The 26625-nt window shown below is 40.0% G+C and overlaps 1 protein-coding gene and 1 non-coding gene across 3 annotated transcripts in view; one reads left to right on the top strand and one right to left on the bottom strand.

Moving 5' to 3' along the window:
- Positions 1-6851: 6851 nt before the first annotated feature.
- adgrv1 (adhesion G protein-coupled receptor V1) overlaps positions 6852-26625 on the bottom strand; it is a 76152-nt gene continuing 56378 nt past the window's right edge. For both annotated transcript variants that reach the window (XM_088424697.1, XM_088424698.1), the window contains exons 80-85: positions 25880-26058; positions 23348-23505; positions 18363-18484; positions 14068-14253; positions 10820-10997; positions 6852-7254 (exon numbers count right to left, since the gene is read on the bottom strand). In XM_088424697.1, the coding sequence (XP_088280823.1) occupies positions 7136-7254; positions 10820-10997; positions 14068-14253; positions 18363-18484; positions 23348-23505; positions 25880-26058 (942 nt within the window). In that variant the 3' untranslated portion in view covers positions 6852-7135. The remainder of the gene's footprint in view (positions 7255-10819; positions 10998-14067; positions 14254-18362; positions 18485-23347; positions 23506-25879; positions 26059-26625) is intronic.
- Positions 7491-7564, top strand: trnai-aau (transfer RNA isoleucine (anticodon AAU)). The gene has a single exon. It is a non-coding gene; the product is annotated as a tRNA-Ile (tRNA).

Here is a 26625-nt window from a genome sequence, read left to right as displayed (position 1 = left end):
AATTTGCGCATTCAATAACAACAGTATTGGAGACTAGTGAACTGGTTGGCACCCGTTAAATTGAAGCTATGTGTAATCATTTCCATGTCGCACTTTAGCTATTTGTATTTTTAATGAGAGCTTAGCTGCTAGTGTGGCACTACATACAGTAGGTTTAAATCCTCACTGCTGGATTTGACTGGATGACAAATTTCTCCACCTTCAATTTGTTGCCAGATAAGCTCAGATGCTAGCATCTCATGTTCCCTCATTTTCCACTCGTCCAAACAGGACTGGACCAGTGAGCAACTCCCCCCCCTCATCCTTAACCTTTGCTCCTCTGGGCCGGACCAACAGCAAGCCTGCTCCGACTGCACAGCTGCTGTCTGCTGTGCTGAAAGCAAAGGCACGACCAGGTGGCTAACACGCGCACGCAAACAGTCGAGGCACCAGGCAGCGCTCGGACATGCATGCAAACTCATTCGAAGATTGTTGCTGCATACAACTTGTTGCTTAGCAACAGTCCTTGTTGTGGCGATTATAGTGTCAAGTGACAATTTAATAAAAGCCACAAATGACCTAAAAGCAGTGATGCTCAAACACCGATGAGATGCCAATGACAGCGGGATGCAAAATAAAATAAAAGATATGTCTACACAACACTTCTCTTTCGTTGACGCGTAAATGTCACTGTCATCAAGGCTGACCTTAAGTCTGACCCAAACTGGTCTGCTCCGGTTCCGTGACTCACTTGAATGACTGCTGGATTATGAGTTCCTGCATTGTGCGTAACTGACTCAGAATTTTGCAGTCCCTTCCTTCTCATTTTGACAAATAAAGCCCAAATGTTTTTTTTATGACAGCACGTCACAAAAAAGGATGACATAACACAGCAAACAAATGAGAAAAAACAAACTATGCTGCTCAAAGCACAATTTTTTAAATTGTGCATTTGCATGTCAAAACTGCTCTATTGTTAATAACAGCTAATACTTTGTTGTGGAGACGTGCTCCTTGCAGCGCATATGATCACCCCACATAATCTGGTGTACAACAATGACTGCTAGTGTATAGTTTAACATGATTAGGTCTCTCGGTGCTACAGGATTGAACTGGTTTTGTGTGGTTGTGCTCAAACACAAACAGCTAGTGTGCTGTGGAGACTTTCTCTGTCTGATGGGTTACTTGTGACATCATTTTGGAAAGGTCACATGACGTCCCACCGAGCTCCACATTAGTGCCCCTCTTACGGCACTGCGACAAACCCACGCCCCCTGCTGCATAGTCCTTCAAGTGGTCTGTTGTCTGTTAACTGCTATGTGTGATAATGGCTGCTTATATAAGGCTCTAATGAGATTTGAAAAGACAGAATCGCCGATCGATGCAAATCTCATGAGAACAACGGTGTCGTTCCTCACTGACGACCGCGACGACTATTTTCGCAGGGGCGGTTACTTGCTCGAGGCACGTTGGGAAAAGGCCAAATGAGGCTTTGTCCAACCGACGGTCCTCCAGGTTGAAAAAATATTTAAAAAAATAACCTGTTGGTCTAAGAGCTTATCTGTACAAACACAACTATTTCAGGCTGCGGCGGGGGTTAAAAATATCAGCGAGGAGCGGTCCGTGTCAACTGTCCAACAGTTACACGTTATGCAGCATTCATGTATGCAGGCTTTGCATTTTGGATGTGCATGCAGCGAAAAGCAAGAACATCCCAGGATTTGCTTGAACATACACATAAGCATGCACAGAACACACATATGAGGGCTAGTGGTGCCGCCATCTACACAGTCAAGTGTGTGTTTGTGTGTAAGTCATTTGCCGACATGATGTGTCTATTACCCCCGTCCCCTAGACGGCTGTTTGCTTAGGACGAGGGTTTTGTCTTTCACTTTGCAGACTCGTGTTTCAGCTTGGAGTTGAGTGAGAGCTGAGAGGGGCAACAACATGCGCCGGTCGCATGCTTCTCAAGTATAGCTTCTCAAACTTTCTGCATCGAGTAATTAAAAAAAAAAAAAGTCGTATACTGCACTGTCGTTAACCTACCTTCTGTGGAGTAAGTTAATGACAAAGAGTTGTAAAAGATTAAATGCAGAAAAAGGAATACAACTGAGCTGTAATTTATAAATATAAAATTTAAAACAGTTTGAATCAAAAACTGTTCGCATTGGGTCAAAACAGGACAGACTAAAAATGTTTTTTTTTTTTTTAATATAATTGATTTAGGGTCAAACAAAGCTGAAATAGCAATGCAGTTTTTTTTTTTTTTTTTAATAAAAATAAAAAGGCCAGGAGGTTTGCATAAAACACTCATGAATTGTTGTGTATGTATACATTTCATCTTAATTTTAACACTTTATGCAAAACAACGGCCTTGGAGCCAGCATGTAGTGTGCAATGTATTGATTCTCTATTTGAGTCAATTTGAGCCAACTTTCAGCTTTGTTTTCTTGCAGTCCAGAATGATGGGCTAAATTGACCCAAGTAAAACGTTTGTTCACTTTATACTTTTTTGTTGGTTTTGACCCAATTGTTTTAGATTGTAAGGTTCTGGATATGAATCCGAGCTCTAAGCCCCTGAGTATTATTTATATGTTCATGTGTTTTTTACAAATACTAAGGCCTCCACCCTCATTCCACCAGCAACAAAAATATTGGCTTCCCTGAAGACCCTAAATTGCACATGTAAATATAAGTGCAGGTGCTTGCTTGCCATCATAAAATAAACCCTGCCTTTAACAACTTCAAGTCCATTTTGATGTTGATTATTACATTGAGGTGAAGTGTTGCTATCTTTAGTGCTTGTAATACAGTTGGACCAGCCAAGACACCTTTCATGATGCCGAAGTGAAAGGTTGTGTTACATAAACTTAAACTCCACCACACATGATTTAAAACAAAATAGAATTCGTACCTCATTATGCATGTATCTTTTATTCCTTGATTTCCGTATGCAGACATTCTTGCTTAAACTTCCAAAAGCCAAAAATAAAGATAGCAAACCTAATCTTTTACTGAAAGAAACACACTTTAAAACAATGTAAATAACAACGTTTTTTCTAGGCGTTAAGGTGTTTACTTCTCACAAGGACATCAACGGAAAAAGATGTTTCAAAGGAGTGAGCACAACTTAAAATGAGCACATGAACACATTTTGTGTCTATTGTTCTTTATTCAGATTTTACTTTACGCAAATGTTTGATAAAAAACAAAAAACCTGTAACTGCGTACAATGAATTGAATGTCTGTAAAGACTTATACAAACATTTTTGGGAGTGAATGAGTTAATGATGGAAGTAGAAAGACGCATCAAATTTTTGTTCCAATGTTTGATAACGGAGGATATAGTAAATGATTAGGTTTTTATAATTTCAGCGATTTTGTATAATTACAATATAGGATATATCTCAAAGTTTTTCACTGCCCCTTTTACACAAAATTTTTGTTTTCATTATTTTTTTATCTACCATGTGTCTTGCTGCTTCTGCAGTGTAGGATCACGGCCCCCCTTTTTTTTGTTTTTGTTATCTGCCTGGCCTTTGGATTGAGTGCACGCTAAAGAGCCAAGAGGCCACGTCACCTTTCAACAACCTCAAATAAAAAAGAGGGATGACAGTCTTGCTCTACAACCCAGCAATGCGGATTTGGTTCTGGCTCTAGTTACCTCCGCAAAGCACCAAAGCAGAAAGGCAAACACGGATTAACATGCTAATTTAGTCCCTCTTTGCTCGCAGAATGAAACCGCAGCCTTGTTTTTTTTTCCACCTTCCTTTTTCGCCCTTTAGACAAAAGTGTCAGCAGCATGGGGAATGTAGTTTACGTCATGTGTGTAATACACAGATTGCCAAATCCTCCGTACCACTCGGCACTTTCTGAAAGAAGTAACATGCTATCGACGAACACATTTGCCACAGTCTCCATTTTTTGGTTTTAAAAAAGGGCAAGGATAGGTGCTGTAAGCTCACGTCATGCGCACGAGCTTATCTTGCACATTTGAATTCGAGTCTCGTAGTGGTCCAATCTGGTTTGTGCAAGTTTTTAACTCACAGGAAGCCGATTGAATGATTCAATACAGCTACACTCACATCACTCTGTTATTGATTTTGCTGCTGCTCACACAATGTTCTGTGCAGGTCACGCCGGGGATGCCAAAACGGAGCAAACATGAAGAATCTAAACGACTATTAATCACTGGCGGATTGATTGTGACACAAAACGTCACAAACGTAGAACTGTGTCATTCGAAAACAATAGATGATCATCATGTTTCAAACTCTTACACCCAGTGGTTGAATTTGAAATGTGACACTATCTTGGTTTTTTTTTGTGATGACAGAGTTGCGATTCTTGTCACTAATATACTCTCAATGACCTCAATATTCAGAACACCTACACAACCTACATTAAAGATCTATATCAAAGAATATGCTTTGACAAATACAATGCTCGGTAAGTGGATTTTTGATACAGCTCATATTGGAGCGCAATAAAATGTGAAAAAAAAGAGATTTTTTTAAAAATTTTAAACAGAATGAAGGGACTGTTAATATCCATTAGATTCGAGCAGAGATGAAGTCTCTGCTTAAAAAGAACTTCAGGAACCCCAGGTCCTTATCAAGCAGCCGACTGTCAGCGTGAGATAAGAACGTGCGCGTCGCAGCTCCTGATGTAACACTAATAAAACACACTGCAATGGTTGTGTAGGCAGCAGTTGTGGCAGTTTATGAGATTCAGATCAATCAGCAATTTTAAAATGAACAGGAACCCACTATCTTGATGACATCTGCTCAATTCTGCTTCACTCTTCTGAAAAAATATTAATATATACACTTCTCAATGGAAGGCTTTGCTGACCCTGTAGTCATGCTGTGAGACTCACTGAGTGTCAGGCAAGCTACACTTGATAGCATTCAGAAGGGATTGAATGCAAACACAATCTCAATCCCAAAAAGAGACAGTTTTCCTACAATTCCTCATTTTTCACCCCGGTTTTCCTTACATTTCCAATGACACATTCAACAACAGATTCACTTAGTTACCATTCACAATCATTCCATATCAAGAATGATATGAACTATTGTTATTGTTGTTATATGGTATACTGTACATATAATCGTTCAATATCCCTCCACATCACTCAATATCACTCCTCCATTCCATATCATTCAATATTATGCCACATTTTTCACCACTATCATTCCATTAGTTGCGTAACTGTGATGATATCATATAATTTGATATCGTTCCACAAGAGTCTATGTTTTTTTCTTTCCATTCAGCAATCCCGCACTCAGACTCAATTTCTAGTTGTGTTTTTGCCCCAATTTTATGAAAGTGTTAAAAACTGTCATGAACGTACGTGGGATGGAGAAGTAGGTGATGAGAATCGTTGGTTGGTAAGTTTAGCTGACATCGTGTTAAAAATATTACTTTGAACTGACAAAGTGTAACTCCGAGATGGATATCAGAAAGTTATTTGCCCACAGCAGGGATAAAGCAGTGAGGAATGAGTGAGGTAAAATAAGTTTTAGCTAGCAAAGCTACATAAGTCTATCTTAAGTTCATGCTAAGTTAGTTTTTTAACCCCACCCCCTTGTACAATACGTACTAAAAAAGGGCTATCTTTATGCCCGAAGCAAAGTAAACCCCGCACATTTTTTTTAGTATCAGTGGCAAGTCAAATAATACACAATCAGGGAACAATGAGCCAGAAACGAAAGAAGCGAAAACAAAACGCTTGAAAAACTCGAGAAGAATAAAAGACATGTTGAAACGAAACAAATGCACACTAAAAGTAAAAAGCAAACTTTTCTACCAAAATTGTCTGCTATATCAGTGTTTTTTCTCCATGAGGCTCCTGAGCAAAAATGAGTTTAACCCCCCCCCCCCAATAATCGATTATTTCAGGGAAAAAAGACATTGGACACATTCCATTTTTTTGAGAATCGTTTTTGCTTCACACACACCAAAAAAATCCCAATAAATTTCAGAGTTTGTCAGTTTCACTGTAAGTTTTTTTTGCTGGTTGCGGACTGGCAGAGACTGTAGTTTGTCTGTATTAAATGACATTTTGCTCATACATCTGTTTATGCGTGGTTCCACTCTATGTGGCCCCCATTGGCAATGATGAAAAATGGTGGCCCCTTTCATCATTTAAGGAGTCCTTCCCTACGATAAATATTAGTTTCCTTCTGCTGCTCCTCCAGTTTCACCTCGTTCCCCCTGAGGATGGAGAATGAGGTCATGAGCTCATGAAGGGGAGAGACAATTCAATTATTTGGTTCTGCACTTCTTCAAATGACACACTTCTGTCTGTTTATTTGCAACATTGCCAAAATCTATCAGCCGATTAGAGCAAAAACAAGCAACATGTGTCCTCAGGTGGTAGATTTTACAATTTATTTATTTTTTTGCTCCTAATAACAATTTAGAAAGGGCAGTCCACAACTACAGTACAATTTCTGTCTACCTGATTAACTTCTAAATGATTAATATACAAAATATATAAAAACGCATTTGGTATGTAAACTACAGTGGTTCAGAGACAAAATGCAATTGGAACTGTCATCAATGTGATTCACAATCTATTGCAACTAATAACAATCTCTTGGGCAGCCCTAATTTTTCTTTTCCCTCTTGCGTTTTCTTCTGATGATCAATTACTAAAATTTTCATAATTTAAAATGTGTTTAAATGAACTGTTTTTGTATGCTTATGTTAATAGTGTCAGTAAAGTCAATTCAAATTTAGTTTGACAAATATTGAACAGTTCATCAAAAAGAGGCTTGAAGCTGTTTATTGCCACTCCCAGTTAAAGTCTGCCGTCAAAGTCAATAGACTCCTACATTGTTCGAGGAATAAAAAGAGCCACATTAAATAAACAGAATAATATTTATTAACAATGTTAGATAAGCTCTATCACCTTTAGTAGACGGCTACAAAAAGTCCAAAATGTCCTCTCAGTCAAACAGCATCCATTAATTTATTCCCACATTCAGATTCAGGTTCATACATCCTTATAAAAGCAGTACAAATCATATCAAAGCCCTACATACAAATGTTCTACTTAAAAAAAAAAAAACACGTAAAAAAATTAGTGCAAATACATGTCATCGTGGTATAAAAATACTGCCTTGTGTTGTGAGGACCAACAGTGTTAGAGGTGTGTGTCAGCAATGGGGATCCTTCTTAGCTCCACAATTTGGGAGCTGCTCACGCTGCCCCCGTCTTGACTGCCAGGGATGGACTCATTGTCGCTCATGTTAAGCCCGCTCCCTGAAACACACGCAAACGCATTGGACAGGTGTTAGTAGTGTTGCTCTTACGCAGTCAACCCCAAAGACATATTTAGACATTTTCTCAGAGTAGAGAACGGTTAACACAAGATTAAAGTACACTGCAGTAAACTTCTGAAGCGCTCTCACAATCTTCACATGAAGGCCTATGATTTCTGTCCCCGTCATACACAGTATGACGTAGCGGTAATAGTGTGTGGTTACCAGGCGCAACATGGCCGGTTAGCTCAGTTGGTTAGAGCGTGGTGCTAATAACGCCAAGGTCGCGGGTTCGATCCCCGTACGGGCCATCAAAGATAAGTTTTTTTTTTTCTTGCAAGAGGTGAGCAAGAATTGATATACGTGATATACCACTATCGGTGTGTTCTGAATGGTTAACAACAGAACTTGGTTGGTTAGAGTGTGATGCTAATTTTGATTGCAGGTTCGTTCCCAGAATGGCCCATTGAGCTTTTGTGGTTTATTTGTAACTGAATGGAGACAAGCAATGCAAGATTCGGCAGCAGAAACCAGACCATTTCAAAGGCACAGGAAAAAATGGTGTCATTACACAGCTGGTGCTTCAGTGGCCGTCTCCCAGCCTGGGAGGCTGTAAGTTCGATCCCTGACCATTGTGACCATATTGAAGTGTCCTTGAGCAAAACACTGAACCCCCAGTTGGTCCTGATACTGCATCATCAGTAGGTAAAGTGCATTAGTGCCAGAGGTAGAAAAGCACTATACAAGTGCAAGTCCATTTTCCATTAACCATTCAGTAAATTGTAATCTCATCCCAGACACTGTTCCTTTTTTCATAGGCGAACTATGTCCCTGGTCAATGCCGAAAATCCTCTATGCTTTGATTTGTAAACTGGTGAAATACTGTTCTTTCCAAGATGTATTGATAAATAGTCTGACAATAATGGACAATTCATCATTAATAAGCATTTCAGAAAAAACAGAACTCTTTTTACAGCTTGTATTTGGACGGTAAAAATTTGTTTCCTCTGACCTTGTTTCTTAAGTTTAGTCTTTCCAACTATCTTTAAGCGATTTCACTTTTGCAAGATCCCAGAGAGAAGACCAAGATTATTCGGATTCTTTTATGACATTACATTCATTGGAATGTTTTCAAGAAATCTGAGAGGGATTACCAGCTGTCTGTCAATCACCTCAAATGAGAATTGTATTCTTTAAGCACGAAAATGCGTCGCATGCCATCCTCACGCTCCATGCTGTGTGTGCATGTCAGTCAGGGATGATAAGAAAATGCTTCGCTTTCACAGTAAAAGCAGCATGTTAATGATCAGCCCTCAGTTTTACCGTATGCTGACTAGACGAGCGCGTTTAATGGCTCACAAGCAAATGAAGTGTGTGAACAGCCTCATTACTGGGCTTGAATCCCCGACCTCGCTCACTTATGTAATTGTGATTAGACAATTATTTTTCCAGCCGACAGCCTCGCTCGGCTGGTCTTGAAACGGGTGAAAAGTTCAGTGACATGTGGCAGAGGGGCGAGGTCAAAATTCTCGGCTGAATGTCAGGCCTCAACGCACAAGTTCGTGTAGTATCTCACTGGTTTGTAACCATTGACAGATGCTATTTGAACAATTGCTTCGTATCACTGAGGGGAATTTAGAAAGAAATGACTGCATATGCCTGAATACAGCCTATTTAATGCCCGAATACAAACTATTTAATATTAATCGGGCATTTGCACAATTCACTAATGATTCAATATAATAAAACATTTTTCTGTTTTCTACTAATTACAACGAGCTACATACAGTATCATATGGAATTACAGGAGTTACGGGATCTAATACTTGTACAATGCCATGTGGTGTACGGTATACATCAACACCCCTCCGAACATAATGGCCTAAGTCCTTTTTTCCCCTCTAAAATCATCTCATCATGATCTTGACTATCCCCCCAAATAAATTGGTATTCAGTGTTTGTTTGAGGATTCTAGATAGGGAAAATGACTCAGGCCATTATTTCAGGATGATGACATGTGGTTTGCATAGAAGTCTATTTCTGCAGATAGTTCAATGAGAGGAGTAAGGGAGTTACTTCTTTAATTAACATGACATTATCTTTGCTTAAGAATTGCATGCATGACTCAAATGGAAACCATGTTGACTGACAAGCTGTATTAAACAGCTAATGGCGTCTACCTATTATAAGGAACAACCTGGAAATGTCCTGTGTACAGTATTTGCCAAATATTCAGCCCTCTGATGTACTGTTGGTAAATGAGAAGCAAAATAAAATCAAATAGACCTTGCAGCATGATGCAGTACAGCTGTCCACCCCTGTAAAGAACAAGGACCATAACACACCGATTGATAAGTGTATACGTCCGGGACAGCGTGATCTTTGTGAAGTTGTGGCTGTTGCTTTTATTTTAGAGGCTGAGTACATTCGTTCCGTCATTCCCTTATGTGGGAACACTACAGTGTGGTCTATGTGTCAAACACATATACAGAATACAGAGACACTAAACCGGTTTGTCCGGGTGGCATGACGGCGGGCGATGTTTCTTCTCGTTTGTTAGCATAGTTATTTGACTATGATGCGATTTTCATACATTTGGAAATATAAAATGAATTTTTCCTCTGTCTTTTGTCATTGTGCCACATACCGAGGCGAAGATGAGTACAAAACTGAAATATAAACGTCTAAACCAAAATTTTAAGCTTTTCAGATTTTAAGTTTGCTGAAAAATTGCCACACTAATGACAATGTGCATCTGTATAAAACTTAAGAAAATAAAGGCATGCATTGTTTTGCAAAGGAGTCACTATAACACAATTTAGCAATATGTTGCTCTGCGTTCCAATTAATTTGCTATTAATTTGATAATATAAATGTACTGTTAATGTAGGGACTTTATAAATCATCACATTAGATTTCCTTAAACCTGGCGAAATCCAGTTAAAATTTCACCTATTTCCTGACGTGCCTTCAGGGGTACCAGTACTTTCATTTGAGAAGCACTGGGTCAGTCATGATTTAATATGAGGGTGTTTGTTGGACTTGCAACCTGTTTACACTTTGCTTTTGCCAGAATTTGTATGATTAAGAAGTGTTGAAAACTCCATTCACGTTCCATCACTTGACTGCAGTCAATTTGAGCAAAGTGATATGGTGGTTTCAACTTTTTGTGTTGAACTGCATTTATTTTAAAAAAAAAAAAGGAAAAAAATAGTCACGATAGAGCATTTGGAGAGTTTTTTGAAGTGGTATTTGGTGAAAAAAAGCACCTATAAATGCATAAAATAAAAAAAATACATATGAAAAAAAAGAATCATTGTTTGAAATGAATGAATGAATGAATAAATAAAAAAAAATGTGTGTACATGTGTGTTTTTATTTTTGCTAAAATGTGGGGCTCATATTCTGTGTTCTTACCACCTTATGGGGAACTATTTTTGGCCGTGCTTGTCCACACTTTTTGAGTGTTAAGACTTAGCTTTTGAGTTTGGCGTGTGTGTGTGTGTGTGTGTGTGTGTGTGTGTGTGTATGTGTGTGCGCGCTATCTCTCGCACATGTCCGCTCACCAGTTTTTAAGGCAAATATGAGGTCATCAAACTCCTGGGACTCCTCGTCCGCAGAGACCAAGTTGGTGTTGATGAAGCCGCCCTCGGCAGGGTATGCCCCCATCACAGGACTGGGCTTGAAACCATTCGCGGGCCGAGTACCGGTCCTCAGCGCCTCGGGCTCCCAGTCTGCCGACACCTGGCAAAAAATCATCAGGCAGGTTTGATAAAATTCTTGTCATTTGGCAGCAACTTTGCGTCACTTATCGATTCGACGGCCCAAAAAAAAAAGAGGAATATGACACCATTACAAGGTGACACTCATTTAACGCTCACGCACACACAACGCGCCAGTGGAGCCGTCATGTTTCTGTGATGAGTTTGGGTCAGCCAGAGTACAAGCACCCTTAAGGGTTAAGAACAAGGCCACAGTGAGTTCATGGGGTGAAAGGGAGGTCACATGGGTGACATTTCCAGGGTTAAAAAACCAGCAGATAACTCAAGCGCGAGACAAAACGGGCGAGTCTTATGGAGAGTCATAAAAGTCTGAGTCATCAACTTGGATTTTTTGGGGGTAGCTAATGTATTATACCAGGAAAAGTACATTCAAGTTTTAACAGGAATCCATCTATTAATTTTCTCTTGTTATCTCAAATGACCTTAGGAAAATGGCACACTACACCTCGGAACTGTCGCCTATCGATGGGAGGGCTTGACAAGAACTCATTCGGACTTAAGAGAATACTCAGCTTGCCTTTTACGGCCATCCATAAACTTGTCTAACCTCCTCCATATCACCACGCCCTGCAGGTTGCCTTCCTCCGTCCGCATCATTGTCTACAATACCCGGGTGTCCAACTTAGAAGAGAGGGCCTCTGCTGTTCTGCTGCCTTCATTTACATAAAGAAAATGCATACTCCCTATCACAGTTCATGGAATTTGGAGTTTGCACAATGAATGCAAAATTGTCATTAGCAAAGAAATGATGAAAAATAAAATGTAACACGGTGTATCAATGGACTCTTTTCAGACCAGCTGTAATTAGTTGTTCTTATGAATTACTTTTGGTACAACAAATAGAAGCAATAACACAATGATTGTGCTTTTAGATTGCTCCTCTTTACCACTCTTCCATTAATTTGTACTTGGCCGGGTTCGCTCCATTTTCCACTTCATATTAATTTCACAGCAAAATGCAGAAAACATAATCTCCTGCAATGAGCTTAGGTACCCCTCGGAGGGAAACGCTTCACTGGAGGACCATCACAGCCCCTCTGCGGTGAACCAAATGACGTTCATGTAAAAGCTAAACTTCTTCTATTGAACTTTGCCCGCCACTGCTTGTTGTAGGGTCAAATATTTTATAAATATCATATCATGACTTATCTTGAGCTAAAAAGCTGTGTGGTGTGACAAAGGGAAAAAGTTCAAAGTTAAAGTGGAGACCCGCTATAACTTTAGCTCAGCATAAAAATATGCTTTCGCGTGCTCATTTGCGCACATTGAATTATACACATTGAATTCATCCCGCCTCGTTTGGGGTCATGTTCGTCAGGTGCAGTGCATCAAATTGCATTCAAGATGAGACTGAAACTTTTTAATTTGTTCTGTTTTTTCTTTTTTTTCATTTCGCCGCAATTGATTTCCAAGATGAGAAACACCTGTGTGCAGTCATTGTCTTGAAGTGGTGCAGGACTCTTGTCGCTCTCAGCGGGCTGAAGCTAAATCCTGAAGAGGCAGGAGTGTGCTCTCATGAATAAAACAGGATTAGCGGATTCCCGGCAGTGGAGAGACTTCTAACGCTCTCACTCTTCCTTATAGGGTATTCTCCAGAGACAGGGTTGAGGATACAGAGCGACGGGTGCCTGCGTGTGTACGCAAAAACACTCTGTGCGTGTGTGGCTCCGACAGACCGCTTGTACGAGTGAAGTTGTACAAGATGAAAGGCCGATGACTATTTGACTGTTTACCCAGCTCGATGTTCCATAATGTGAATCAGACTGTGGCATGAATGCGCCTTGTGCGGTACAGCACGCTCAGCTGATGGGAGAAATATGTGAAGGAGGAGCAGATGTGGGCACCTGGAGACATGGGAACGAGGGCCTGGGATAAGGGGGACCCTGAGAAAGGAGAGGAGGAAGGTGCGGCCACTGCACTTGTTTGAGTCAAGAGATAGTCACACCAATTATGATGACAATTTGAGAGATCAACTGACTCACGTTTTTTATGTTATTTTGTGGTAAAATGACTAAAATAGAGGAGGTTTGATTGGAATAGCTATTAATAATCATTAGGATGGATTGCCATGTTGATCTTTTTATCATGGGCGGGACAACAGTACAGTCATAACCAGCGCATGAATTGGGTTGAAAACAGGAAGTCTATTCATGTTAGGTTTTTGTTTATATTTAGAACATGTCTCGAAGCAGAAGGCATGAGTGATTTATAATTACAATGGAATCGCTTAACTGCAAAGTTAGGAACCTGATAAAATAGCTTCTGTGGTGAAAGTAAAGGACTGAATTACAATATTTACCGCATTTCTTTGAGTACAAGTCTAGTTTTTTCCCCCCCTCATTTTCAAACCCCATATTTGGGGGGGGGGGGGGACTCATAACCGCATATATTCAGCTGTCAAAAAAATAAAGCATTGAAACTTTTATTGTTACGCCATCATTTCAAGCATACGCGCATGCATACTGTAGATTGCCTCGCAGTCTTGTCTCATTTCCGCCCCCCCCAATAACTGCAACAGTATGTCATTCGCTATAAGACGTAGAAATGCCTCTAAATGTAGAGCTGTTTTGGCATTTTAATAACACACAGCATGTGTTTTGTATTGTACAGCCATGATCTATATAACCACTACAGTCTGGGGTAGACTTATGATCGCGTTTTTTGTCAAATTTACCCAAATCGCAGTAAAATAGGAGGGTGGATGAATAAGTGAGGTCGACCTGTACATATACTCGAGAGAATTACACCTTGTGTATTTAAAACAACCATATGGCTTTCCTTTTCTGTAAACTCACTAATCTCTACCATGAAGAAGCATCTATGCGCTTACATCACTCCCAAGCATAAAAGAAAATAGATGAGTGGATTTGTTCGATTATATTGATTCAAAATTGGAGGTTGAGCAGCATCCCAGAATGAAACATCTCTACCATTACAAGTTGATAAAGTCTCAAAGAAACACATATCATTACTTGGATTTGCATGTGTGTGTGTGTGTGTTTGTATCCGCATGCAAGCGTATTGTGTGATACCTCTTCCATGGCGCTAATGAGGTTTTGTGTTGATTTGTTGATGTCAGCCCCAACGGTGGTAAGTCCCCCACCCTGATAGGTGGAATCCGAACCATCATGGCCACTCATTTCCACGTTGTAAGTGGCTTTTGCCGGCCAACACAGCTGGTTGCGCATGACAAAGTAGACCGCAAACACATACAGGCCCTGTGAAGTTAGCAAGAGAGGAAAAATGAATGGACAAAGCTTCACAGAAATAAACATCTGTTCAAGCAGCGCTAATGAAGGATTACTTCATCGTTGGGAAATGACATCATTGGTACCCTGGTATTTGTGCTTGCACCACTTCCGCAGCATTACCAAAACCTCTTGGTCAAACGGTGCCAGGATGTGAATTACCCCAAAACACAGGAGTGCCAAATACCGCATGGCCATATTGTATTTCACGACACCCATCACCGGGCGATGACCACAGCCGCAGACATAAATGATGTTTGAGGGGCGACGGGGACTGTAATGTGTGAATGTGCATGCGTAGAGGTGCGTGGATGTTTAACCCATTCTTCTCTTTGCGGTTTGTTGGTTAGCCAAAACATTTGAACTTTTTTCTTAGTTAGACATACTTATTCTGAAAAGGAATTTTCATTTCACTTTGTTGGCAACTGCAACTCATTTCAACATCAGTAAAATGCCTGATGTTGGCTTATTCTTTCACTGCCATTACTAATTGAAATAACAAGAGCTTTTTTCGCTGTTGTTGTTTCGAGGTGCCATTCGGCTTCGGAACGATGTCAGGAAGGGGGCGCGGCAGCCACACGGTGAGAGGCGGGGTTTTCAGTTTGAGATTCACAACCACAAAAATGCATCCAATTCTTCAAAGGTAAGATTCTGTCATGACATTCAATTTAAGAGTTTGCGTTCAGAATTAATTGATAACATTCCAACTCATAATAAGTGGAAGCCAGGACACACCCGCCACTAATTAAAGTGCCTCTAACCATACCTAAATACAGGTTGGCTTTTCTTGTGTTCTTATTTTCTTCCTAACACAATAGGAATGATGCCCATTGGGATTCTAGGGTGGGCATGACATTTTAGGAGTTTGTTGATTACAAAATATACAGTCCTCCATGTGCTTACTGCCCTGAAACCATGTGTCAAGGTTTGTTTGTCACCAGCCATGAAAGCAGGTCCATAGTAATAAAAAACATGGGTGCTCAAGCACAGATCGTTAGTAGCATATACAGCCAATAGGAACCGGCTTTGTCAGAGGCCTGTTATGTAAGTGTGCTCTGATCACTGGAGAGGACATATGCTTAGGGAAGGCCAAACAGAACAAATTAGAGATGTAAGGTGATGGACCATAAATTGGGGGCGGGGGTTCTAAGTATCGGTAGATGACATGGTTGAATTTGACATTTGAAACGATTGAGCGCAACTTAAAAGAACACCACCAAACATCACCAAGCACAGCTCGTTCCCCTAGCAACGATTCTCAAAAGCAGCTAAATAAGCCTAATCACCAAATATGAAGTCACAATCTGCGCCGCATACAGTACTTTAGCTCTCATGGTGTAGGTATTATTTGTCCAATTTTCATAGGCAAAACAAAAGTTGAATGAATAGGAATTGTAAAGCAGCCAGGTTGAAGCCCGACTGACGTGAACAATCGGTTGCAATGGTTCAATGAGGTGAGTCAGCGGTGCTAAAGAGGGAAACGGCTGCCGTGATTGGATTAGACTGAATCATTCAGTCTACTGTGTCACAGATTGGAAGCCATGATTGAGATGGATCAAGGGAACATGGAAGTGAAGAGGAAAAAGGGTGATATGTGGCTTCTAAGTAATTGACTAACAAAGGAGTTACACCTGCCTGGCAACACACATGCACACACATCCACACACAGTTTTGTTCAGTAACGAGCAGCTGTTTATTGGCGCTAAGTACAAAACTGCTGGGAGGTATATGCCACACAATCACATTCACAACAAGAGTAAACACGGAAACTTTTTATAATGGAAAATTCCCAGCACGATGCCAAAGAAAAACAAGACACCAAATCTAACTAGGAGACTAACGTGGATTTGTACAGCTGCAAACACAATAATGTTCTGTTTGTCTAAATGTAATTTGACAATGCTGTGGTTCCACACCATTGCAGATTAGAATTCTAAATATAAAACAAAAATGGGGCTCTCAGATATAGTCCTGTATATCGAGTTGCCTTTCCCCAATCAAATCAACTGACATAATTAACTAATCCATTCTAACCGGCCTAAAGATTGCACTCTATAATTAATCCTTGAGAAAAATTAAAGGTTTGACAGATTGTTTTCTTCAATTTAGCGGACATTAATTATCCTTCTTTGTACGTACTATACCTTGGTGGTCAAGTGCAGTATAATACAAAGATGAATGCCGAAAAAAATGATGAATGAATGCTGCATTCATACTGCGTCACCTCTCAGAAATTATTACGAATGTTATGCTTGTGATTATTGTTACGTTGACTTTTTACATGTACCACTGTATTAAAACTGACATTTCTGCAAAAGTTAAAACACTGTGACTTTGAATTTTTGTTCACATGAAGCCTTAAAGACTATCAAGGCAAAGTTATTATTTTAAAGACACAACGACGATGCATAAAATCCACCGGAAAACAAGCTGGAACACATACATTTTTGGTTAGGGGTATGCCAAAACGTCTATTCACAAACGAATCAATGAGTGAGATTTTTGGCCACGGCATTTTGTGCAATGCCAATGGATTCTGATTTGAATCGTAGACACTAAAATCTGTAACGAATTAAATAGTAAACAAGAATTCCCTCACTTTTTAGTGCAGACATGATTTTTAAGCCAAAAAATGTTCGAAAAAGTACCAGCGTTGAGCCAATTGCAGGATCTGTACCAAGCCCTTGGCTTTAGTTCTGAAAGTATACAGAGGTTGAAAAGCTGAGGCAATGGGAAACTCAAACTTCTTCAAACATTTGACATCATTTCAGTTGAGGAATGTCACATCAGTGCTCAAAGACCAGAAAATGTTCTTTTTTTTTTTTTTGCACCTGACCAATGATCCCATGACCTTTGACTCTTAGGGGCATGGTTACGCCAATGGCCACAAAGAATCGTTTGCATGATGTCACAATTCACATTAGCCCTCTGGAAGCTTAACATTTTGTGTTGGCGTTGACATCATACTGCATTGTTTCTAACAAAGTAAATTTACTTTGGTGCCACACTGTTGTCTTTTGCACATATATGCCACATATCACCCACTGCTACCACACACTTTTACAGGCGCATTACGTCTGCACTGTGGTGATGAAAAGAGAAACGCAGTCAGACTTGAACGAGGGGGTAGCTATGAGGATGGTTGTGTCTCTCTCTTTTTTTTTTCTTTTAGAAGTCTATGCTCATTATTTTTCCAAGACGCAAGGTCTTTTTGGTAAAAGAGTTCACTGTCCTATTTAAAAGCCAGAGTCAAATTAACTTATGTGAAAGTGAGCAGCTTTGCAAGTCCAACACTGTTTAAAATTGTATTGTCTGTTATACATATTAATGGCTCCACTTGCAACACAACTAACAAAACTGTAGAAAAAGGTTCAGAAAAGTGAGAAACGATATTAAAAACAGACTCAGATAACTTTCCTAGGTGGCTATCATATGCTGCAGAGTTATTTTGTTACAAAAATACTGTACTAAATTTTGGCATTGTATCAAAGCAGTTAAGAAGCTTGGTTATAAAATGACATTAACACTTGGCATTTGAATATTGGAAATTTTAGACCTTTGTATCTATTCCTATTTTCTCTTGACTTCACCAAAATTAAGTTAAGGAATTGTAGATGAGCTCCAATCTGTTCATGTTTGTATTTCAAGCCGACACACAGTAAAGAATTAGGACCGGTATTCGGCTCTACCCTTCTAAAAAAGTATTTTGTTATGACGCAAGCAATATTTTAGTTTCATCATTACTTTATACTATAAGCATCTGGCTTGAAAAACACCAACAATTTCGAATGAAATTTGTGCATGCCCCAAAAGAAGATGAAGTAATCCAATGTAAGTGAGGGTAGTGGAAATGATCCTTATAGTTGAGAGATTTTATGTGTTTTCAAGCATATAAATGAAAGTTTGGGGGCCTCTGGAAATCTTAAGACCCTAGCCCTTGTACAGTATCATGTTTAGTCCTCCCTCAACCTTAATCCTCCACAATGACCTGTACAGTATTCACGGATCTTCGTCATTTTTGTGTAAATGGATGGACTGCTAAATAAATATTAGGCAAGGAAGTAATCTCATGATCTCACCAGCAGGCAGTTAGTGACGATGTAGAGGACAAGCATCCACATGTGCTTGTAGCTCATATGAAGTCCTGCCCACAACCATACTAGAGAGATGAGCAGAAACAGGTAGAGGACCAGTGGAACCTCTGCAACACAAGACAAAAGAAAATGTCAAAAAATCAACATGAAGTCATTGAACACAATAGAACGTGAAAAGTAGAACATGTTAAACAATTTACTAAAAATACAGACAATGCACAGTTGCAGTGGGACTGCTTACAGGGGCAGACCACATGGACTTATGTGGACCCTGATTAAATCTTTAGATTGCCAATCTCAGTGATTGGCACACAGTAAAGAGCACTTCATGCCCCCGTATGTAAGGTGTACTTGTACATGTAATGTAATACTTAAGCAACTACGCTAATTCAGGGCCATCATGGTATAATATCTAATATATAATACAATAATTTGATGTGTTCCTTTACATCTTTTTTTGTTTTTTTTTGCATCAACCGGCGCTGTCAAATGTTTGGAGGCAAAGGTGAGCTCAGATGCGGCCCCTTTGGGCTCAACTAAAAAAACGCATGACTTATTAATCTTTTTGTACGGTGCGGTGGGGGAAAGGTGTGTTCCAGCTGATTTACAATAAATCCAACCACATCCATTGAAAAAAAGGAACATGAGGCTCAAACCAAAGTGGGGACAGAAAACTTCCTCTCTCTACTGCTGAAGGGGTGGGTGTTCAGCTTGAACATTTCCCCTCATTTAACAGTGTTACATCAGAGCTAATTACAAGCAAAACAACTCATAAAGAAGCATCCCCAAAAGCATCATAAATGAGAATGCCTCTTCTTAATGGGGAATGAAAATGTCCACGAATGTGTGTGTGTGTGTGTACTGTATGTGTGTGTTTGGTGGAGCCGCAGGCTTCATTGCTGCTAATTCTGTGAAGCTGAGAACATACTGCATCGACTTGGATAAGCCAACATGGAGCACGTAGTAAGTGTGTGTATTTGAAAGTGACCTTGAAAAATGCCCAAATTCGCTGCTGACTCACTAGCCGTCTACAGAACAGACTGTACACTTCATTTCACAAGTAGGATTGAAACACGGGGCCCACGTTTCACTTAGGTGCCACTTCCACCATCATGTCAGCTTCTTTCTCTACTGGCTTGCGCCCCCTATCCCAGTGCAAACTTGCCTTTGCTCTGTCTGTCTGGCTCCTTCCACATCATTGCTTGTCTTAGGACGTTCTGTCTCTTTACTCCTCCTCGACCTCACTCTTTTTGGACTCTCCAGCTGACTTCTCCCTCTTTGCACATCTGTCTCAACCTCCTCCCTCCCCACTTTGGAGTTTTCCAACCATGTAAGCACATTCCAAAGCTGAGATGGAACTGAGCATCTACAGAAGAACAGCCAAGTACCAGTTTGACTTCAAAAGTACTGCATGATGTGAAAGCATGGACGACTTTAGTTTTCTGCAATAATCATTGTGTGAATTTCAATACAGCTCACAGAGAATTGTAGTCCTAAGATCCAGTGAGAAGGAATTAAAAATAAAATACAATATACAATAGACCATCAAGCATGACATCAGTTGCTATGATTATTTAGTTTGCATAGTTATGTCATATAAGAGAGACATCTGACAGTGAACAATGATGTCATCGATCTGCACATGTCATGTTGTGTGAATGCTTTGCCTTGCATTTGCACAAGTATGACTGCTCATTTTATCAAGTTATATGAATGTTTTCTGTAGCATCATTCCATATTTTCAATATGTACATAAAGTAGCAGACTGAACTTTCACTTTGTATCTGGCCTTGTATCTTGTATCTTTGTTGAATAGCCTTTTAGAGGTCATGGGTGTTTTTAACCTGTGGATCTCTGTCAGTTTTGGACATGGCAAAGTACTGTATAGTAAGTAAGTTAGTACAAAGATGAAACCAAGAAAAAAAAAAAAAGAAGTGGAAAAAAACACATTGTCATTTCAAAGGAAATTGCAGTACTAACATATGTAAAAAAAACTGTTGCACGAATGAACAGTATTCATATTTCTCAGTACATTTATGACAAAAAAGATATGAAAATAAACTTTTTCAAGTTGGCAGCTATGTTGAGAAGATGGGCAAAGCATGAAACATGTGCCAGATTGTTAATCTCTGACCATATCTGGAGCTTTATCATTCACGATTGTAACATATTATTAGTATAGTTTTGTAATACATGTTTGTGAATTAATTTGGAGTTTACATATATTGTTTTGTATTTTATCAAGACTTTGGTTTGTTTTATTTTATTCTGTTTTGTGGGCATGCTGAAGTTTTGTGTTGCGTTGATTACAGACCATTTACTGTCTGTTCTGTTTGAATACTTGCTCCTAGTTAGCATTGGAGCAACAACACCCGTGCGGACTGACCGCTATTCCGGTCCTTCTTGATCTATCTTGTAGGTAGGCAGCGGAAATATTTATTACGGCTTCAACGTGATTGAGACCCACGATAGGAGAAAGACACAGAAGTAAGATGGGCGCCTACAGGAAACAGATCGCTTTGATTTTATCCTTAATATCGATTTGATGACATTTTCAATTGATTTCAATTGGAGTAAATGAGCATCCTAATTTTTATGTAAATCATTTTTTGGCACACTCCTAGTATTTAATATCTTGGTCTAGCAGTCATGTCATATAATGTACAACAATTTCTTTTGAGGTAACATCAAGAGTGTTTAAATAAATAAGTGGTAAAACATGTGAACTGTGTGGGCCAGGGTTGCCATGGCAATGACCCAAATGTTATTGTTTTCATCACATGCCCCTGTAGCATCAATATTATTTTGAAAAGGTTTTCAGGTCAAATCGGTAAATACCGTCGCCATACAAGCACGTGTATGCGATGAATGATACATACCCATGCTGACTGCAGTCAGTATTATTACTCAGCAGACACGGAGGTTGAACAGGTCAGTCTGGCTAACAAGAAATAAACACTTGAACCCCCAATGGCGTGAGCCTTCTCATGACCTATTGGGCGAGCTGCTTTCGCCGCAAGACGGCCCCCAGTTTACATTTATACGACGTCCTGCTATGAGAGAATAAACTGAGAAGAGGGAGTGGGTTCAACCAAAACAAAGAGCGGCCGATGCTGACACGGCTGTCTTGCAGAGGTCGGCAGCTGTAACAACAAGCGTCCGTATTGAGCATGTGCAGAGCGACTGGGCGCTTACGTGCAAGTCATGTGGGTGAATCTGCACGCACGGCAGCACAATGTTTTTGCATAAACATTTTGTTGTAAAGCTGTGTTGTATTTGAAAATCAATGGCTGGAGTTTCAAGACCGCATATGGAGGCTTTGCACACGTGCTGATTTAACCTCGCAACCCCACTTTGAATGCACCGAGTGGCATCATGCAGCCTAGACAAATATACAATATGTATGATTCAGCATGAGAATAATTACATTGTAAACAGAAACCACCTTAAGTGTTTGCTTTACAAAACAGCACATCATGAGTTTGGGAGAAAAACGGAATATTAATTCAAAGACTGGAAAAATAATGTTTTAAAAAAAAGCACTATGCAAGCAAACCTCACCCATCTCGTTTGTGTGTGCTAACATTCCTCACCGATCAGGGATCAAAGTGCAGTGAGGGAACACCGGCAGGCATAAGAATGCAATACCAGATATTTAATCAGCTGAAAGGAACATCGTGTCATGTAAACACACCTTACGGAGACAGTGGGTGTTCTGATAAGGCTTTACTTTAAAATAGAGGCCATTGTTCGTTAATCCATACGTTCTGAGGGTATTTTCCCCCCCGAGTGTTCTTTAGGTCTGAACAAAAGTGCAAGAACATGCATTTCGATGACGCCGGCAATCTCACATGTACTTTCTGAGTTTCTACGTGCGACCCAGCATGCTGCACTCTCACACAGATTAGCCAGAAGATTATCTCATCCCTTTGTGGTTAAAGTCAAACATTTGGAGATGTTTTTGAAACTGGTGGTAAAATGATAAATTCCTGCCTAGCTGTGCTTTGCTCTCATACTTCACACACCCAGCAGTTTGCTTTTCTTACCTGTTGTTCACTCTTCTGGTTCTCTCTCACTCAACAGACAACATCCTGCTGTGTTCCTGACTCATTATCCTCGCTGTACACAAAGCTTATTCTCACTTTTAACAGCATATTTCGTTGCTGCTATTCAGGGTGTGACTCAAATTAACACAACATAGTTTCTTCATGACAATTCCAACACCGTCTCACAAAAATGAGGACACCTTTCTCATTTTTTTATTTTTAATTTCACTAGGGATGGGCGAGAACCAATACGGTGACACCTGGCCTTATTTTAAGGTATAAAAACCGTATTAGTACTATTGGGTATAAGTAACCCAACCCTGTATATAGGACGTAACCCAACCCTGTATATAGGACGTAACCCAACCCTGTATATAGGACGTAACCCAACCCTGTATATAGGACGCACCTCTAATTTGGGGGCAAATTCGAGTATTTTTGATGTTACCGTGTATAGAACAAACCAACAGTTTGGCGACATTGTAAAAACTAAAGCAAAACAGAATGAATCACACCTGCCTAAATTCGTCATATTTTCTTGTGTTCAGATCCGTAAGTTATGTATTTGTTGTGGGTTAAGGTAAGAGTTCATTTTGCCAAAAAGACCACAATTACCACAAATACCTTTCCGTGTTATCTAACCAGAGCACACAGCTCCATACCTTGGCACGCTTAATAGAATCAGCTGGAGACATCATTACCTTTATATGATTCTGTTTTAGTAATGTTCCTGTGTGTGAAGAAAGATGGATTTTATATTGAAAATAATGCCGTAAAAGCTTCAGCCAACACGAGCTGCTGTTAGCTGAAACAGTGCAAACTGTGTCAAAGAAACACAGTAAATAATCAACTCCGAAAACTTGCAGCATTACAGCAGAAAAATATGTTGGCAACATCTTTCATATTAAGAGATTTGTCATAAACCTGTGCTGTTGGTACGTCCACGATAGATGTCGTCGTATGACTTCCACTGCTGAGAGACTTGGTAGGCGTGGATGAAGACGACCACTACGGCAACTAGGCAGATGAGCGGAACCAACACAGCTGTGCACAGGGCAGCGTAGATGTTCGGAATGAAGCACCTAAACACACAAGAAACGGAAATGGAGAAGACAAGATATATAACCATGAAAGACAAATCATGTCAAGACACCAGTAGTAGCCAATTATCTCTGACCACATACCTCAAACTTTGGCGTGATTGACGAACTAACTTCTGGGTGTCATCTTTAGTAATATGTTACACACACTCCGTTCTGGGAGTACAATGCTTGTCAACAATATTCTCCGTGTTTCCTGCAGTACAACATGCTGACCGGTGGATAATGGCAGGTGTGTCTCAGAAAATGGTCATCAGATAGTTTCTTGCTGCTGGCTTCCTACAGTTCTTCATGTGATTGTTTGCACAATTCTCCCTGTCTCAATTTCATCACAGCATCCATTTTCCCAGCTGAATCTGGGAAAATCCACACCCTCTTATTACTAAAGTGCAAGTGGCAAGCAAGCACCAGAACTCTCATGTGACTTTGTCTATTTCACAACTGCAGTGGGAGTGTGGAATCCAGATAGGACTCTAGTCTTGAATGACTACAGGGAGAACTAATTGGCTCAGCTGTAGCCATAACATGGCAGGAGGTATGCTAAATAGACAATTGCATCACATGGATGGACTGTGAGACCATAAACACACTATTTAACATGAAGATTTGTCCTCTAGTGGCTTTGGGTGGGGGGGCTTACTGTACTGAAAATCTCAGGGAAATCCTGCCGATAGCACATTAGGCTATTTACTGACTTTAGAAAGGGTGCAGAATCAATCAATCAAACAAACAAACAAACAAACAAACAAAAACCAGCAAAGGCAACGGAAAAGGTTCTGAATGTGCAGTGGTTTCACAGGCCAAAAATGAGTTTCAGTTCATTTCTGTTCGTCCAGCTAACAAAAGTCATTCAAGGGCAATAAAGTTTAAGAAAGTACATTTTCAAATTTTGAGAATTTCTAGTTATTTCATATTGCTGTGACCTTTGGCTTGCCACAGCGAGTTACTCACATGAATATTTTAGGAATGTTTAAACTTCTTTTTTTTTCGAATAATTGACATATCAACCACTAAAATGGAAGACCGAAGTTCAGTCATTTGATTTAGATATTAAAAACATATGTGATTCAATAAATTGTAATTAAGTAAAATAAAGTAATTTCACTCATCATTCTTCTTGATATATTTCAGCTTTTATAGATTGATTGAAACACCACTTATAACATTTAATGTATTGATGGACTTTTTCTCTCCGGTTGTATTTGAATGCACCATGAATCAAAAAATCAAAGCATGCTAAGGTTATTGCATTGCCATCTAGGTATTATTTGGTCTGTTTGTTTCGAAGTCTGTTTGCAACAAGCCGTTGGCGTGTTCCATCTTCCTGGATCGGTATCGATATGGTGCGCATCACATTAATGTATGCATGTTGTCACATCCATGTATGTACTAAATAAAACATGACCTCGCACCGAGTGAGCAGATAATTTCTTCCCCAATGCACACTGCAAAGTTGTAAGCTTTTTGAGGGTGAATCGGTTGTAATGTCAAGCCTTGAAAGAAATTTGATGCAGGTAGGACTTAGTAGCAGGGTGGAACCACTTTTAAATGAATTCAGAGGAAACACTGTGTAATTTTGCGTTTCATGACCGTAAACATCAACTGGGAGTTGACAGTGTACCTAATGTTGTGACTTGTGAGTTGCAACGCTGGACCGAGTATCAGTGTGACAGTGGTGACGGTTAGAGAAACGAGTTATTAAGATGAATGCTGCTTCTTTCCCGCAAAACAGGAAGGCTAACTTTACTTCTCTGGGCTCACTGAATACCCTTCTGTATTTGCAAATCTCACATCTATGCAGCCACTGTCTCACGGCCACTTACCCGCCCACAGGAAGCTGGCGCGCACACTCGGTGCAAAGGATAACAACCACACCTTGGACTGCCAGCTAATTTTAGAAGTGATTTCAGGGTTCAAACTTTGTTGGTGTTTGACTTTAATGCTTGCGCACAACTGGCACCAGCTGTAGAGAACAGCACCTTGCATAAATATTACTCTACATATTGTGTCAAGCGGAGGCTAGCTGTTGCGTGTGAGCTAAATAGGGTTGTTTTTAAGGATTAACGTTCTTTCTACTTATAGAAATTAAGCAGTTATTTTTAGCAGATAACCACTAACACACCCAGACCCAGTGTATGTGTATGGTTGTTTTCGGTTTGCTTTTCTAATTTGCTTTGCAAGCTCTGTGGTGAAGACTCAAGTTTCTGTGTGAGGAGACGCATACAAATGACTGACTCATTCCTTGGCTCATTCATTTGATTGGCTGAGCCATCGCCTCACATGATGTCACAAGATCAGGTGTTTGCCACAGAAAAAAGTTACATCACTTAAAGAGAAATCCAGAGTGTCCACTTACACATCCCCTTGCACCAATCCGTAGACGGCGTGGATGCTCCAGTCGAAACCTCCGAGCAACACGATGACCAAGAGGATGATAACCGAAGCAGGAAGACCCCAGCCCAACAGGAAGTACAGCAGATATCGCCGATCGGTGTGCTCATCGTTCATTACAAGCACCTGCCAGAAATTCACTGCCTGGGGACCAAGACATTAATGAGAATGACAGGACACAAAAGTATACTGTATTTGGATTTTTTTTCTCATTTTGGGCTTGATTTACAAACATGTAGATGGCAATCCACTATCCTGGCACACACATGACTGCATCAGTCTAACAGGCAAAATAACCACAGTTCATTTGCCTTATTTGCCTTATACGTATTAAACCTGAGATAAAAAGCGGTGGCTGATTTTGGGCCTTGTGTGCGCAATGATGGCTTTGAAGCACATGCTCATTTTTGGAATGCCAGAAACATATATTAGCGTGACACGATCTAAAATGACTTGGACCCAATCACAAGAAGGAGTTACAGTGGGAAAATGTGGAAAAAATGGTTTCCAGATGTGCGATTCGTGTTAGGAACACACTGTCGCACAAAATGAGAATTGTGACACACGTGAAAGGAGTTAAATCAAACAAAACAATGGCTCTAACGTGGTTGTTTCCCTCAATTTTTTTTAAGCAGTACTTTCACTTTTACACCAGTCACTTCTATCACCTCAAACTTTGTTTTGTAGTCGCAGAGATGTAACAAATTTGCC

Source organism: Hippichthys cyanospilos, chromosome 1 (genome assembly GCF_059441005.1).
Source record: "Hippichthys cyanospilos isolate Australia breed blue-spotted pipefish chromosome 1, RoL_Hcya_1.0, whole genome shotgun sequence".
NCBI lineage: Eukaryota > Metazoa > Chordata > Actinopteri > Syngnathiformes > Syngnathidae > Hippichthys > Hippichthys cyanospilos.
This window is presented reverse-complemented; position numbering and strand designations above follow the sequence as displayed.